At 38.7% G+C, this 16254-nt stretch overlaps 1 protein-coding gene across 1 annotated transcript; it reads right to left on the bottom strand.

Moving 5' to 3' along the window:
* Nucleotides 1-9858: 9858 nt before the first annotated feature.
* On the bottom strand, nt 9859-13663 carry LOC104432845. The gene is made up of 3 exons (XM_010045400.3): nt 12858-13663; nt 11427-12193; nt 9859-10285 (listed from the first exon to the last, which is right to left on the bottom strand). The coding sequence occupies exons 1-3, from the start codon at nt 13596-13598 to the stop codon at nt 10090-10092; spliced, it is 1704 nt and encodes a 567-aa protein (XP_010043702.2). The 5' UTR covers nt 13599-13663; the 3' UTR covers nt 9859-10089.
* Between the last annotated feature and the right edge of the window lie 2591 nt (nt 13664-16254).

Genomic DNA, 16254 nt, shown 5'->3' with positions numbered 1-16254 from the left:
GGAGACATCGAAAACTAACAAGAGCGTATTTTATTGCATCGGTGCCTATCCATTTATTGGTTTGTCATGCGTTGACTAAATATTATAATGTTTGCTTACGAGTAGTACCCATTACAGCGTCACTTCTATTGCATGGTGACCCTCCATATTTTATAGATATTACAGCTAGGTAATCATAGTTGTTTACTGGCAATTTGACAGAATAATCATAACTTCATGTGATGTGAAGAAGTTGTGGACTCTTGGCTGAATTACTTTATGAATAAGAGTTGACACATTGACAGTGGTAATAGATTGATGTTTGGTTGCCACTGCTAATATGAGAAATGACAACAGATTAGGGTAATATTTGCATTATAATCACAAGGCCAGTTGTTACATAGTAATGATTTGCATGTGATGACACTATTTACTAAATTATAAGTGTCATGAATTAAAGTTCGTGGGGTTTGTAAATGATGATAAATGGATATTTGATTTCTATTGCCGATACAAAATTGTCATATATTATTTGGAAGAAAGTACCAATTCAGTTTTTAACATATTACATCAATACTAATTCGGTCATAAACATTTTAATTATACAGATTTAGTTTTGAACATTTTCATATTAGTACTAATTGAGTCAATCTGGCTAATTTAGGCAGAAAATTACCACGGCCTTAAAATAAGGTTAGAGGTAATGCCAATGATGGACCAATGATCCTCAATCGTCGTGAATTCTCCCAAAGTCTTACCCTCTCACAATGTTAGGGCATTCATCACTAACCTTTTTGAGAGTTATGAAAGTATATCTCATTTCCTATGCAACTAGGGATCTAGGATCGGAAACTTGATTGTACTTATCCAGTTTGATCATTTAGACACTTTGATCATTTAACCACTAAAGTGTCTAAATAGTCTCTTTACCAATATCATGAGTCATAAAATCCTCATCCACCAAGTGTTCATGCAATGTTTTTGGGTTTTATCATGATCTTATGATTTATGCTAGTCGTGCTAAAAGGAAAACAATAATTGATGTATTGAAAGCGACCCTAAAAAATATAACCGAAATAATATATACACAACAACTTAACATTTGTCTATGAGAACAAATAAAGCCCTATGGTAAAACTTTATGAGCTTGTTCAATTTGGAAGTCTAATTTTTATCCAAAGTGTCACCTTTTTTATTATTTTTTCTAAGATTACACTAATCCTAAATTATCAAAATCCCCAAACTATGTGCATTCTAATCTAGGAAAATTCGACACTAATTCTAAACTAATATTAACACTAAAAATATAATAAAAATTAATCAAAACCTCCTTTCTAAATTTTTTCCTAATTTTTAATATTATCTGCATTTTTTTATTTTTTAATAAAAATATTGTTTGTATTAATGAGAACATTTTATTATTTAAAAAAGAAAAAAGGAAAGAAAACCGGACCCAGGTCGGGCCCTTTAACCCAGTCCGAACAGGGCTGGACCCGGGCTTCGCCCCGGGGTGGGCTACGGTCATGACCGAGCTCAACCTTCCCAAGCCCAATCGGTTCTTCTTTTTTCACCTAACCCGAACCCCTAAGTATTAACCTAAAGCCTAGGCCCAGATTCTATTCAAGCCGAACCAACCCAAGCTCTGCGAACCGGACCTCCATGGCATCGTCCATCATCGCCGGCCGCTGGCTGTCTCCGACAAACTCTATCCTCGGCCACGCCGGACCATCGCCTCCGACTGCCATAAATTCTTACCTATGACTCCACAATGATGCGTAACATGTCGAATGGAACATGCCAACAAAAATCCGGTCAAGCATCGCAAGAATTCAGCATTATCAAAGAGTCTTCGGTCCATTCCCTCGCCCATATTAGCCATGACAAAACATCACAAGGGCGCCGAAGAAAACACAAAAAAGGAGAACAATGTATGCAGCCACGGGGACATCAAAAGTAAAAAAAAAAGGAGGTAAATGTATACGGACTAGGCTCAGTCACTCTGTCGAACAGGCAGTGAGCACCACGAGCGTTGAACCTAGCTCCGGAATCGAAAATATTTTTTCGGTCCAGAGTCGACGCTAGAATGAAATATCACTACAAATCATCCAAGAAAGACCTTGGCTCCCGGTTTCTTACACACGAGCAGCGTTAAGCAACTCAGCATTGTAGTTCGTTCAAGGCAGCGCAAGACAGGGGAGGAACATTCCCTGGTCAGCGAAGCGGATCGAAACCCCGAGTACCGATTGAGTCGACGAGGGAAGCTTTTACTATCCGTCCTTGGTTAGAATCAGATTCGATGGAATCACTTTGAACGAGAATCGAGATCTTCTTCACGCTTCTTAACCGCGAAATGGAAGAAAAAATAATTTCCTTCAGTTCCGCGGATTGTTGATAAACATCGGCCGGCGAAAGCTCCACGGCTCTCGGCCTCGGTGCCCTGGCGGTGAAGACGGGCTCCGGCGAAAGTGCTTCAAACTTGAGCCAAGTCACCGAGTCTTCCTGGGCCTGGCTCGGTTTCGTTTCTCTCTCTTTTTAATAATATATATTTTTTATTCTTTTAAATAAAACCCTTTGCTAGTCTACCTAACTATTTACTCTTGCTATTTCTATTTTCAACAACTCACTAGTTGACAAAATCAGGTATGAACAATCCATGATATGGTTGGAGCTGATATGGATATTTTTTTAATTTATTTATTTTTGAATTTTTGAATTTTTGAATTTTTATTAGTTTTTATTTTCTTCTTTTTTGTTTCTTCCGAGAGTTCCGGCAATCCTCCATGGACTCATTTCAATTTGAGCGAGGCAGAGTCGGCCCACCCGTATGAGTTGGGCGATTGGAGATGTAAAGAGCTTCTCCTCCTTCGAAAAAAGCCACTTCTTCTTCTTCTTTTTCTTCCTCTACTTGCAGCCTCGCACCGATTACTAGGGGAGCATTTAGGGTGCGTTTGTTTGCGTTTACGTTTAAAAATTATTCTAGGGAACGAAATAGAAAATTTTTTTTTGTTCCGAGGAACAATTTTTGAACAAAAAAATGCGTTTGGTAAACTTGTTCCGGGAATAAAAAATAAACGAAACACGTTTGGTAAATTTGTATAATTTTTTATTTCTTTATTTCTTTTTTCTTTTTTCTTTTTCTTCTTTTGGGTCGCCAGCCTCGGCCATGGCCGCGACCGGCCGACGAGGCCGGTGGCCTCGCCCGGCCACGGCGAGGCTCGCCGAGCCACCGCCGCCGCGACGCCGACTCGCCTAGATCCGGCGAGGCCGAGCCTCGCCGGCCGCCGGGCGAGCTCGGCCTCGCCGAATCGGGCGAGATCGAGCTCGCCCGGCCGGCGTGAGGTCGGCTTCGCCTTGGTTGGGCGAACTCGAGGTCGGCCTCGCCGTGGCCGGGCGAGGCCGCCGGCCCTCGTTGGCCGGTCACCGGCCATGGCCGAGGCCGGCGACCGGCGAAAAAAAAAAGAAGAAGAAAATAGAAAAGTGTTCCTCAAATGTGTTTTGAAATAAGAAACACAAATTTGTTGTTTCTTATTTGTTTCTTTTTGTTCCTGGGAACAAAAGAACAAAAAAGGAAACGAAACGCATCAAACGCGTTTGTTCCTTTTTGTTCCCAGGAACAAAAAAACAGAAAAAGTGTTCAAAAACAAAAAAAACACAAACAAACAAAGAGCCTTAGTAACACTTTTTCAGAACACGTGTTTATGTTTTTTTGTTCATTGAAATAGAAATATAATAGAAATGCGTTTGGTAACTTTTTTGTTCTTAAGAACAAATTATTCATGAGAATAGATTTGGAATAGAAATAAAAAATAAAAATAAAATTGTTTCTTACTTTGAGAACAACTCATAAAACAAGAAAAAAGATTTTTTTTTCTCTTTCTCTCTTCTTTCCTCGTCGGTCTCGTCGGCGACCTCGCCGAAGCCTCACCGACCATTGGCTATGCTCGGGAGAGTCTTGCTGTGGCTAAGTGGGAGCCCCCTGAGCCTCACCCAGCCATCGCGAGGTCAGCGTCGCTTGGGTCGGCGTTGCCTAGGTGAGGCTAGCCTCGCGATGGTTGAGCAAAGTGGTTGGCGTCGCCTTGGTGGGTGAGGCCAACTTCGCAGTGGTCGAGTGAGGCTAGGCCTAGCCGAGCCACGGTGAGGCTCCCTTGAGGCTGGCGACCTTGCCGGCCGTCATCTGGCCAATTGCTAGGCAGTAGTGGCTAAGGTTAGCAACCGGCTAAAAGGGAGGAGAAGAAAAATTAAAAAGAAAAAAGAAAAAATATATAATAAAATTATTAACAAATCAAAAGAAATTCTAAATCACAAAAATATTTGGGGTCTACTAAATATATTTTTATTCCGGGAACATAAATTTTATATAGTTACAAAACGCCTTAAAATACTTAGAAACTGATAAGTTGAATAAAAATAAAAAAAAAACTGTTTTCGAAAAAAAATTATTTCCGATAATAGAAACGCCATCAAACGTGTCCTAAATCACGCTAACAAAAAACAAAGTATGTCCACAATCAACGCAAAGATTAAACGGTCTAGGGGCTGTCGATGGCGAATCGGAAGAGCCTTCGTACTCTGCGACAGCTGGCCTAGCCATCAGCCTGGAAGGTACGCAAGCATCCCTCGCTGCATAGGCCTAGAGTAGCGCCCTCTCACCCAAGTCCCTCGTCTATTTAAGGAGTCCCATGCCATTCCCTTTCTCCTCTTCACCTTCTTGCTCCTCACTTGGATCTCTCTCCGTCTCCAGAGCAGCTCTTACACATGTGGCCGCGGACAGCCGAGCAAGGCAATAGCGACGCAACCTCACCAAAGCCTCGTCGGACGCAGGTGAAAGTAGCCATGGTCTCTTGAGCCGTGGGCAAAATCACCTTCGCTACACCCAGCAAACTTTGACGCCCCTTGTTAAAAAAAGAAAAAAGGAAAAGGAAAAGAGTAGAAAAGAAAAAAGAAAAAAAAAAAAAAAACAATTTAGAATTTTCAAAAAGATATTAAGCAATGTCTCCGTTAGCATTAACTATGCCGCATAAAACAACCGACATCCACGTCTGCAATTTTTAGCTTAAATTGGCCAAATAAACTCAATTGATACAAATGCGAAAATGTTTAAGACTAAATTGGTTTAATTGAAAGTTTTATAATCGAATAGTTACTAATGTAATAGGTTTAGAACATTTTTTTAATACTTTTCTTTGTTATTTGTAGATGTGGTTATTGAAATATACACGATAATTATTATGTTATAATGATTTGCATGTGCATGATGCCATGTGATGAAAACCTTTGCCGTGACTTATTTGCTAATGATTACTCCCTTGTATGAGTATGTATGTAAGACTATGGAGTTAAGCTGATATTCTACCATTTGAGACAGTTTTCTACTAGGTTGAGAGAATAAGAAATTGTGAATTATATACGAAATGTTGAGTAGCATGTGAATATTATGAAATATTATCAACATGCGGATGTAAGCACACTCGTAATGGATGAGTTGAGAGGCATGACAAAGAGGTGTTTATGTTTCTATTCCCCACTAGTTGATGTTGATGACGCCTTATTAGTTGAGATGGCTAATGAGTCAAGATAAATCCTGCAAAGTGAGAAAATAGATACCTACCTGTGTATATGTGTGAACTAATATTTGGTATTTGCGCATCCTAAGATTAATATGCTCATTTATATGCATTTGAGTGTAAACTGATTGTTAACTCATGGTATGTATTTTTATTCATTGCACACGTGATTATTGTCACAACTTATGTATTGCGTTGCTTTGGACAAACTAAAATAATATGTTTTGAAAATGCACGTGAATAATCATTGTTTTGAACATGTTGATCTCCTTACTATTGTAGTGGGTAAGTGTTGTAGGAAAATTGACACAGCTAGTTAGAGTTTGTAAGTGCCTTTGTGAGTATGTGGATTCTTGATATGCTTGTGAATCTACATCATGATGCATCCGGGAGAATTATCAAAAAAGTCATAAACCTATTGAAATTGTGCAAATTCAGTCATAAACTTTTCTTTGGCTAATTTAATTATAAACATTTTACAATTGTGTCAATTCGGTCTATCCGACCAAATTTAGTTAGTGTCTTGACATAGATGCCGGTTGGGGAAAGCTAGTTGGCGAATGCTGATGTGGCAATTTTTAAATATTTTTTTTGATTGGTTTATTTATTTTTTCTTTTTTTTCCCAACCTTCTCCTTCCTTTGGCCAGCGAGGTCAGCCTCATTGGCCACTAGGGAAGGCGAGCCTCGCCCAGCGACGGCGAGGCCGTGGTCGCTAGTCGCCAAATCTAGCAACAACTGCCTCACCGGCCACCGGCGCCTTGGCTAGGCAAGGCCCCAGTAGCTCAATCTCGCCCGGCCAAGGCGAGGGTCAACTTGGTCGGTGGCCGGCAAGGCTCAACCTCGCCCATCCATGGCGAGGTCGAGCCTCACCAGATTTGACGATGTTGGCGAGGTTGATCTCATCGGCCCTCGCCTCTAGCCGGCGCCAACTGGCTAGAGTAAGGAGAAGGTTGGGGGAAAAAATTCAAAAAAAAAAAGAATAAGAAAAAATTCAAAAAAAAATATTAAAAAATTACCACGTCAGCGTTTGCCAGCCAACTATCCCAGCCCGGCGTCCACGTCAGCGTCGGCTGGCCAATTTTGGTCGGATGGATTGAATTGGCACAATTGTAAAAAGTTTAGAACTAAATTGGCAAAAAAAAAAAAAGTTTAAGATTGAATTGGCACAATTACAATAAGTTTATGACTTTTTTGATAATTCTCCCTGATGCATGCTTATAATATGTGAATTAATTATTATGTAGAATATATACAATGTTCCTTGAGTGATCAAACTATTCTATCATGAATATGCAAATAACTAAGAAATGCCCCGGAAAAGTGAGTGATTGGTAGTTTCAAATTATAACGACTTGAAATGATAGATGATATTATATGTTAATTGTTACCATGATGTCGTGCTTTGGAGTTGAGTGGTGAGTAGATTTCCTACTTTAAATCTAGAGCTATCATTATTAAACTTAAGCTTACTCTAAAATACCTTACAAATTGATCAAGTTTGGAGTTCAAGGGCATTCAGATTTGCATTTTTGATGAACTATTCTACACAGAATATTTTAGTGTATATCAATTGATGTTAAATTATTTGTACAATTAACAATAAATTAGTTATTTATTTAGGGGTTAAAATGAAGTTAAATTATTTATTCATTAAGGTTTAAACTATATGGAAAATCTCTGATCGTGAGATTATAATTTCAATTTATAATACAACCAAACGGGCTATAAGATATGAGGTCTATAGAGATTTTATACACGAAGGCTGCATTTGGCAGTCAAGATAAAATTCGGGATAGGATATGATTTATCTTATCCTACGTTTAGTGCTTACTTAGGATAGGATAAAGTCAGATATAATGGGGATATAGGCCGGATAAAATTATCTCATAGGAGAGGTGGGATAAATGTACATAGGATTTTTAATGTTCATAAAGAAAAGTTAATTTTCTCAAATAACAACTTTCTTAAATTAACAAATTTAAAATTATATTTCAATATAAATAATATTTGAATTCTAATTTAAGAAATTAAAAATTACATAAAAATTATTTTTCAATTTAATCTTATTTTAATTTATATATTCAACTTTAATTCTATCTTATAATAAACATTCAATCTATAAATTATATATTTATATTTATTATATATTTTAGTTATTTTTGTATTTTAGGTATGTTAGTACAGTTTACTATTTGATAAAATTTTATTAAAGAATGATGAAAGGGGAAAAAATAATAAAGAAATTATTTAAAAAAAAGAGGAAAAAAAATTTAAAGATTAGTGTCACGGAGATTTCAATTATCTCCATTTATAAAATTTTATGTTCATTTATAATTATACCGTTTATATTTAAAAAAATGATATGATGTGAATATATCCAACTTTAATATTGCGATTAACCAAACAGTAGATAGGATATAGAAAGATCTTAAGATTGGGTCTGTGACGGATGGGTTAAGTTTAATCATTCATCGAAAAAAAATCGGTTAAGCCCATATCCTAGCATATAGAGATTTTACAGATTTATTTGATTGCGAAATTTCAAATTTAAGAAATAATCCTCTTGCAATCCTCGGAAAGAATTATATATAAAAAAAAAAAAATATTGAATTATTTGGAAAAACAAATATTGCGTTCGGAAAAGCAAATATTGCGTTCGGAAAAAGGAATTTTCATGGATATGGATTTGGAAAAATTAAAACACTAACTCGTGGCCTATAGATAGATTAATACGCATAGGTTTTGAAAGAGGCCACACAGATTGAATACACGGCCAAACGTGAAACACCATAGCGAGAGGTATCCCATTGAGAAGAAGGGAGAACATCCAGAGAAGTTTCAAAACCTAGTTTTTCCATCACATCTACCGTCCCTCGTCGAGCACCCCGGCCGCTTCCTCTTGCCTCAAAGCCGACCTCGCTTCCTCTTGCCTCAAAGCCGACCTGCACTAGTGAAGATCTAGCGCCGCGACTAGTTCCTGCTATCGCGTCCTCGTTGACATGGAGACCAACGCTCTTGCTCACGGTTAGCAATTCTCGCGCTCATCACGTCCTTTCGGTGTCTCGCAATTGTGCCCGACGGAACGACAACGGATTCATCCCTCACGCCTTCATCGCTGAAGTTTGCTGACCATCACCCAACAAAGCAATAGTCCACTTCAACAGACCAACACGTGGACGAGCAAGAATTATTCTTTGGAGCAGCCACAACAAGAGCACACGGTCAAAGGTTCTACGAGGAAAAGCTTTGTTGAGCTTGTGGATTCGTGGAGCCAAATTAAAAGAAAAAAGAAAGATTGGTTGTGTCTATGCCGAATCATCAGTCCAGGAGACGAATTTTGTTCCATTATCACAACATGTCGGCCAAAATAAGGAGCTTCAACTGAAATTCATTTTCATGGCCACGTTATCCAGAGCAGCAAATTCCAAAGAAAAAGACAACATCAAGGAAGGTGGGAATTGGAGATTCAGTCACAAGACCAGTTCCCACGTTGGCGGTTCTCTCTCTTCGACGATAATGAAGCCAAACCCTTGGTTCATACCCGAAAATTTTGGTCGCGGCACTATCTTATCCAGTCTTATTCTAGTTAAAAATCCGGATGACCAAATGTAGCTGAAAAGACCAAAATTGCACACCAAAAAGAAAAGAAAAGAAAAAAAAAGTGTTTTATCATTTGGCTTTGGTTCAGTCCGGTAACATGAGTGGTAATAAAACTTTAAATACTTACATATTTAGCCATATTTTTTTCACACAAAATGAATTATTTAGATAATATTTTTCTAAAAACATCTATATAACTTGAAATAATTAGTATTTACAGTATCAACAATAATTCATATCTAAACATTTTTATAAGTGATGAAAATATTTTCATTTTTTTTAAGTAGACGATACAAATGATTATACTTAAAAACAAAATTCAAAATTATTCAGAGCCTTTTTTACAATGATCTATCAATTACTTATTATAGTAACTAACTTTCTCTTTTCATTAACTGATATTTCTACGGTAACTTACTGTATTTTTTTTTTTCGACCTATCTAATTTACTAGATTTTCATATGAAAGCAAGTAAAATAAATAGATTTTCTGTAACTTCTCATATAGAATGACTTTCACCGCCATCATTTGCCCAGCAAAAAGAAACCGTCTTCCGTTCTTATCCATGAACCAGCAAGTTTCCAAGATCTCAGAAATCATCAATCTCTTCTCCGTTTTTATCCTTCTCTCTCCATGCTCCACAAGCTTTTTATCTTCCCTGCTGATTTTCTCACCGGGATGCTCTCGCGTCTCAGAATTCATTTCAAAGCCAGCTTTATCTCAAAGTAATGCAGGAAGCATCTGCTTTACTCATTCATTCTTTACAATCTGTATGCTTGCAAATTGATATGCCCGATCATTATTTCAATGTATTTGTCCACCAAAAGAGATGAAAAAAAAGAAAAAGTCCGACCTAACTATACCTATACATGTCAAGGTTTGCCATTATGAACAGATGATATCCCGTCAGGGAAAAGGCAAGTACTGAGAGAATAAATATTATTACTATGCTGTTACGGACACATACTCATCATCCGAGTCACCATACCATTCTTCATTTTCCTCATCTTCACTGCCTTCACTATCAGAAATCCCGTCATCATCATACAAAATATTGTCTTCCTCCCACAGCGGACAAGAACATGTAGCTTTTTTATTCTTCCACTCCGCACCACAATTGTAGCAAAACTCATAGCCACATCTGCAAGGATGCAATGCTAAGTAAGATTTTTGTAGTTTGTAAAAGAGGACTGACAAAAGATATAGAAGATACAAAGCAAACCACAACCTTAAATTATCTTTTTCGAGCATTACCCAAACAGCTTGGACACTCAAAATTTCAGTGGCAATCAATAGCTAAACCATCCGACTCCAATACAAATCTTCGAGCAATAAATCACGAGGTTGATATATATCAACAGGGGGCAAAAAGAAAGTTTGAATAAAGCAGCCTGACCATTTTCAATCAGCCAAGTCAAAAGTTTTGCCAATTTCAAGCACTAGGGAAATTGCGTAAGCATTTACTGGTTGCTAGCAGAAAGAAAAGGATTAACTAGCGCTTCCACAATGGCCTTCTTAATAGCTGTAGGTACCGGCATGTAAAGCCTTCTGCCTCTATCTACCTTCTCCAGCATAATCTAGCAACAGACTACTGCAGGCTTAGAATAATCTAATGACGAATATCTCCCCCCAAAATGACCTTAAGCACTCCATCAATAGCAGTTTCATTCCAACTCAAGTAAAGACCCTGATCACAGGATTCTTGTTCTCAATATGAAATTCTAATGCAGAGAGAGAGAGAGAGAAGAGGGGGGGGCAGGGGGGGGGTCAGATAATGGAATAAATAAGTATCTTAAATTTGTAATAAAGACAGAAGGCCAGTATCATTAGTTAAGTGATTAATGATAGGGCTCCTTCAAGGTCACCAGTTCAATATTGCCACTGCAACATCTCCCTCATATTCTAGAAGGTTCAAAGATCCAGTCAAACTTGTTGACCAGTCAAACCATGTCAAAATAAGGCTGACCTCTTGACCATTCCAGTCACCAGACATAGTCCAATCCTCCATTCAACAAGTTGAACCAGTCCATTGGTCCAGTTTTGTAAGTATTATCTTTAATATCCACAGTCCCTACTTCTACTACTCACTTGTAATAACAAAAGCATGTATACAACCACTGGAGCAATCACATAGATTAGCAGACAACAGATTTCACCATTAGACTACAAACCTAAGGCATTAAACTATCGAGCAGCAGAGCTTGTCATTATTATTATTGAGTAAAAGATACCCCAGGTAAAGATCAGCTCAACCGGGCAGGTCAATTGTGGGAATTAAGTACCTGCAAGTCATGTGGTAACAGCCTTCAGAAAGTTCGATCATATGATTGCATTTGACACACTGACGCCATAAATTCAGGGAAGCAAGAGACTTCAGCTTTGCATCTTCAGCAGGAGGAAGAGGATGCAATACTTTATAGGCCAAGCATGTCAAACCACTATGCCAAGGAACCTTGCAATTGATACAGAAGAGTCTATGACATTTTATGCATTTCCTTGCTCCGGATCTCGCAACACCAGAAGTGGTTGAGCATTCTGAAGCTTCAGTTTTTGACATCAATGCAGAGCACACGGGATAAGGGCAATATATTTTCTCTGTAACAGGGATTGAGGCTTCCTTTAACTGCTGGGTCATCATCTCAATTAGTTTAGGTGTCAAAAATTTACTGCAGCTGCTGACATTAAGATCAGATTTACATCCCTCATGAGGACATCTTGGCACCATACCATGGAGCAACTTCACCTCTACATGCTGTCTCATGCAAGAAAAGCAATAGCGGTGCAAGCATCCATCAACCGCAAATATCTGACTCACGTCAGTATCTTCTAAACAGATTACACAGGTCTCCTTTGGATTCTTGCTGGCAACACCGTCTGCACACTTCACAATCTGGGAAGTTATGGCATCTCTTGCAAGTTTAAAGGCAAATTTAAACTCATTTCGTGCTACCAACAAGAAATTGCACTGATCGAATTTTCTTCTAAGAAGAGTCACCTCTTCAACTAATGCCATGACCTTGTGCTGCTTCGGTGTCCATCTACGAGTAACCTACATCGTAATGTTGACCATATTAGTGACTTTATGCTTATGATGAATCAAACCAGATACTGATGTAGGAGGTTACCATAATTATTTCTGCTTAGGTTCACGAAGGTACGTTCAGTCTTTGATAAATAAATGAATAGAGAGTGAATTATAAAGCACGGAGACAGAAAAAGAAACACTAAACATCAAAAGAGATATCATAAACAATGCAAACAGCCAAAGTGTCAATCAGAACATTCATGTCCATGAATATTTGGGTAAAGCCATATGATTTGAACCTTCAGTAATTGCAAAACAAAGACTCCAACAATTTGAAGTTAGGGTCAGGAGTCACGACAATATACCATCTTGGTCATTCGCTACATGCTATAGAAATAACTCACAAGTAAAGGTTTATCCATCTCCATCGTATTAAAGGAAGTCGGGTAGAAAGATTTCCCAAAGACACAATACGATTATAAGCCAGATATACAAATTGCCCTAGAAACATACCCGTAACCTCATCAAGAAACAAGAGAAGCTAGACCAATGCAGCACGATAAGAAGTGAAGAATTCAACATTGGTAATTCTCTATAAAGAAAACTGAAACAGACACCTCCCTCACACAATGTGCAGATTGAATGGGTGCCAAAACGTGAAATTCAAGTAAGAAACGCAGAAACTCACAAACTGGTAAAGCGGGAAGTAATCGCAGTAAAACGCAATCCTCTTCAACTCCAACGCCAAAGCAGCATTAAGGCCTTCAACCAACGCCGTGGCCTCGACGCCGGCCTTGCTCTTGCTCGTCCCGGGCCCGATCAATGGCTTCGTCACTTCGAATATCAAATTCCCCCTAAAATCACAAACCGCGACTCCGATCCCCGCAAAGACGGAATTGCTCTTCTGCCCCTCGGCCCTCTCGTCACTGACCAAACCCTTGCAATACAACCTAAACACGTCGCCGCCGCGGCCGCCGCCGCGATCCTTGGAAGAGCCCTCGCCGAAAGGCCGCTCGAACTCATCCCCCCAGTCTTCCCAGTCGTCGTCGGGGATGGTCATGATCTCGGTGGCGACCTTCTGATCGTGGATCCGGCGGTGGAGATCCTCCCGGCCGCGCCTCGCCTCGGCCTCGCTCAGCTCGCGGTCCTCGAGCTCTCGCCGGAACCTGGAGAGCTCGTCGGACTGGAGGAAGGCGAAGGAGGGGGAGGCGGCGTCGGCGGGCGGCGCTAGGGTTTGGGGCGAGGGCGAGGGCGGGGGCGAGGAGGAGGAGGGGAGGAGGGAGAGGGAAGCGGCCATGGCTTCCTCGAGCTGGAGGCGGAAGGCGAGGTCGTGGTCGGACTCTAGGGCTTGGGCGGCCATCAGCTCGCGGTGCTGCTCTGCGACGAGGGTGCGGTGATCGTAGTCGGCGACGGAGGGGCGGGAGCCCATGCTGTGCACGAGGGGAAATGAAAGTGAAAGTGAAAGTGAAAGTGATCTGGGACCGTCGCGGGCGTGCTCTTTGAGGGCGGGACAAAGGCGTGATTCTAAGGGACGTCTGGTGACGTATGAAACAGTATCTAATTTTAAGGATATATATAATGGATTGTGCCAATTAAAAATCACCTGGATCCCATCGGATCTGCTGGTTTAGTTCGCTTCTTGAGAGCGTTGATTCGATTCCCAATTTCTAAAAGTAACGATGGTGTTCGAACGGTCTGATTCTAGATACTAAATATATATATTATTTCTTCAGAAGATTAGTAAAATGTGAATTAAATATTATCTTGATTCGGTTCTAAATAGTTAGAAAAAAATAAGTAACCAATTCTAAATGTAGTCCTCGATTTTGAATTATAAGAAGTGGATCAAAACCAATCATCTCTACCCAATTTAATTCACCGAGGGTGTCGGATTGTGATGTGATTTGTCTCCGTTGCCCTTGTGAAGACCCTCTTGCCATTATATTTTGTGGTAATTAAGATAAGAGTCAAAATAAGATAACACTTATCATATTCATAAAAGATATCTAATCGAGATAAAAATATATTGTAAATAAGTAAGATAAAAAAAAAAAAAAAAAAAAGATATGGTTTCTTATATATATGCTATAAAAATTATTTTTCTTAAATAAAAAAATCTTAAATTATTAAAATTATTGAGAATAAACTATTAGAATTATAATTAAAGTTAAATAATCTTTAAATTATAATATAAAAAACAAAAATAACGAAGAAACAACAACGATTTTCGCTTTTTTTTTTTATTTATATATTTGAATTTATTTTTAGTTTTTTAATATATTACGTGTGTATATATATAGTAAGTATATAAATATATATATTACATATTTCGGATATATAACATGGTTTATTATTGAATAAATCTTTCATTAGAGAATGACGGGAGTGAATAAAATATATAAAAATAGAGGAAAATAATAAAAAGTAAGTAAATGAAAATGAGGTAGAAGATCCCAGATTTTAAATGAGCATATTCAAACTTGGAAGATTTTTCTAATTCTCGAAGATCGACGGGCAATGAGATTTCTTAAAAGTCTATAAAAGTTTTTGGTTTACATCAAAATCCCATAAAAATTACCAGATTTGACACCCTTATAATTTTTTGATTTACGTCAAAAGTCCACGAAAGCAGGGAAAGAGTTGAAACTCATTCTTCTTTGTAGTTTTATGGTTCATGTTAAAGTTTACGAAACTAACGAGAAAGTTCAAGCACTATGCTTTCCAAAATTGTAAAAGTAAATGATTATGTTATCTACCTCGCAACATTGTTATAACTGTTGACACCTATATTGTACAATTTTATTTAGGACTTAATCGTACACAAAATTAGGAATTAATCGCTAAAAAGGAAAAAAGAAAAGAAGAAGTAAAGAGTAAGGTAAATAACTCTCATTAAAAATATATCGTGTATATTTTCATTAAAATCCATTATGCTTAGACATTAGGAGCATTCACAAAACTATCATTAATTTTTAAATCTATTTAAAAAATTAATATTTTTTAAAAAATCAATTTTTTAGAGCGGACCGGGCCACCCTCCTTTAGATCTTTTTTTACGTGGGCCCAAGCCCAGCCTTTCTTTTCTTTTCCCTGAGCCTGGCCCCTTCTCTTTTTCCCCCTCATGCCAACCACGCTTCTGCAAAAAGAAGGAAGAAAGAAGCAAAGTACAAGCAAAGGATATAGAGGATCGTCGTGGTGCAGATGGCGGCGTGATCCGCAGGTCAGACCAATCCGGCTGGCAAGCTGGAGATGGCAAGGACCATGCGCGCCAGTCAGTCGCCTTAAAAGAGAAGGGCTCACTCATTAGAAGGGTTTTTTTTTTTTTTTTTTTTTGGAGGGCGATTGAGGGAGGTTTTGGTTTTTGAGGGAGGGTTTTCGGAGAGAGCTAGAGACAGAGAGGGAGAGAGATCCGAGTGAGAGAGCGGTAGTGAGTGAGCTCGAGAGAGCGAGAGTATGAGTCGGAGAGAAAGGGAACCCTTGTTATTTATTTTTGTGATCCCACATTTCCGGACTCTCATTTTCTCTTTAAAGTGACGGATTCAACATACAGTTTTTCCATATACATACATTTTCGTGACAACCGCCCATTTCGTAACCGCTTTGATGGAAGACGGTTTACAAAGGAACGATTGTTCATTCTAACGGGTAACTACAAGGTCTAATTCAAACTCTCTCATTTGGCATACACCATCAGTACGAGAGTGAATTGGGTTAGTAGCGTGTGCCCAATTTTCTTTGTATTTTTAGGTTTTTCAGACGAACGAGAACAAGAATAATGGCCGGAGATTTGTCTATAAACGATCCTAGCTTCTATATTATGAATTATTTTGTCTAACATTTGGTATTAGAGCGTGTTTAGTGCCTCTGCCTTATTTTTCTCGAATTTTTGGTGAATTTTTGGGCTTTTTGAACATGAACAGTAACTCGGGATTTTGAGGCCAAGAGAAACTCGCCGATTCCGGGCAAAATTTGGCGACCCACCCTTTGATTTCAAACCCGTATGGTCGCACCACCATAAGGAACATTAGCCATGAGTTTTTTTCGGTATATCAGTGTTTGCCGGAGGCTAATCGGGCGGTGGAAGT

This window comes from Eucalyptus grandis, chromosome 2 (assembly GCF_016545825.1).
Source record: "Eucalyptus grandis isolate ANBG69807.140 chromosome 2, ASM1654582v1, whole genome shotgun sequence".
Lineage (NCBI taxonomy): Eukaryota > Viridiplantae > Streptophyta > Magnoliopsida > Myrtales > Myrtaceae > Eucalyptus > Eucalyptus grandis.
The sequence above is the reverse complement of the archived record's forward strand: the minus strand, read 5'-3'. Positions and strand labels throughout refer to the sequence as shown.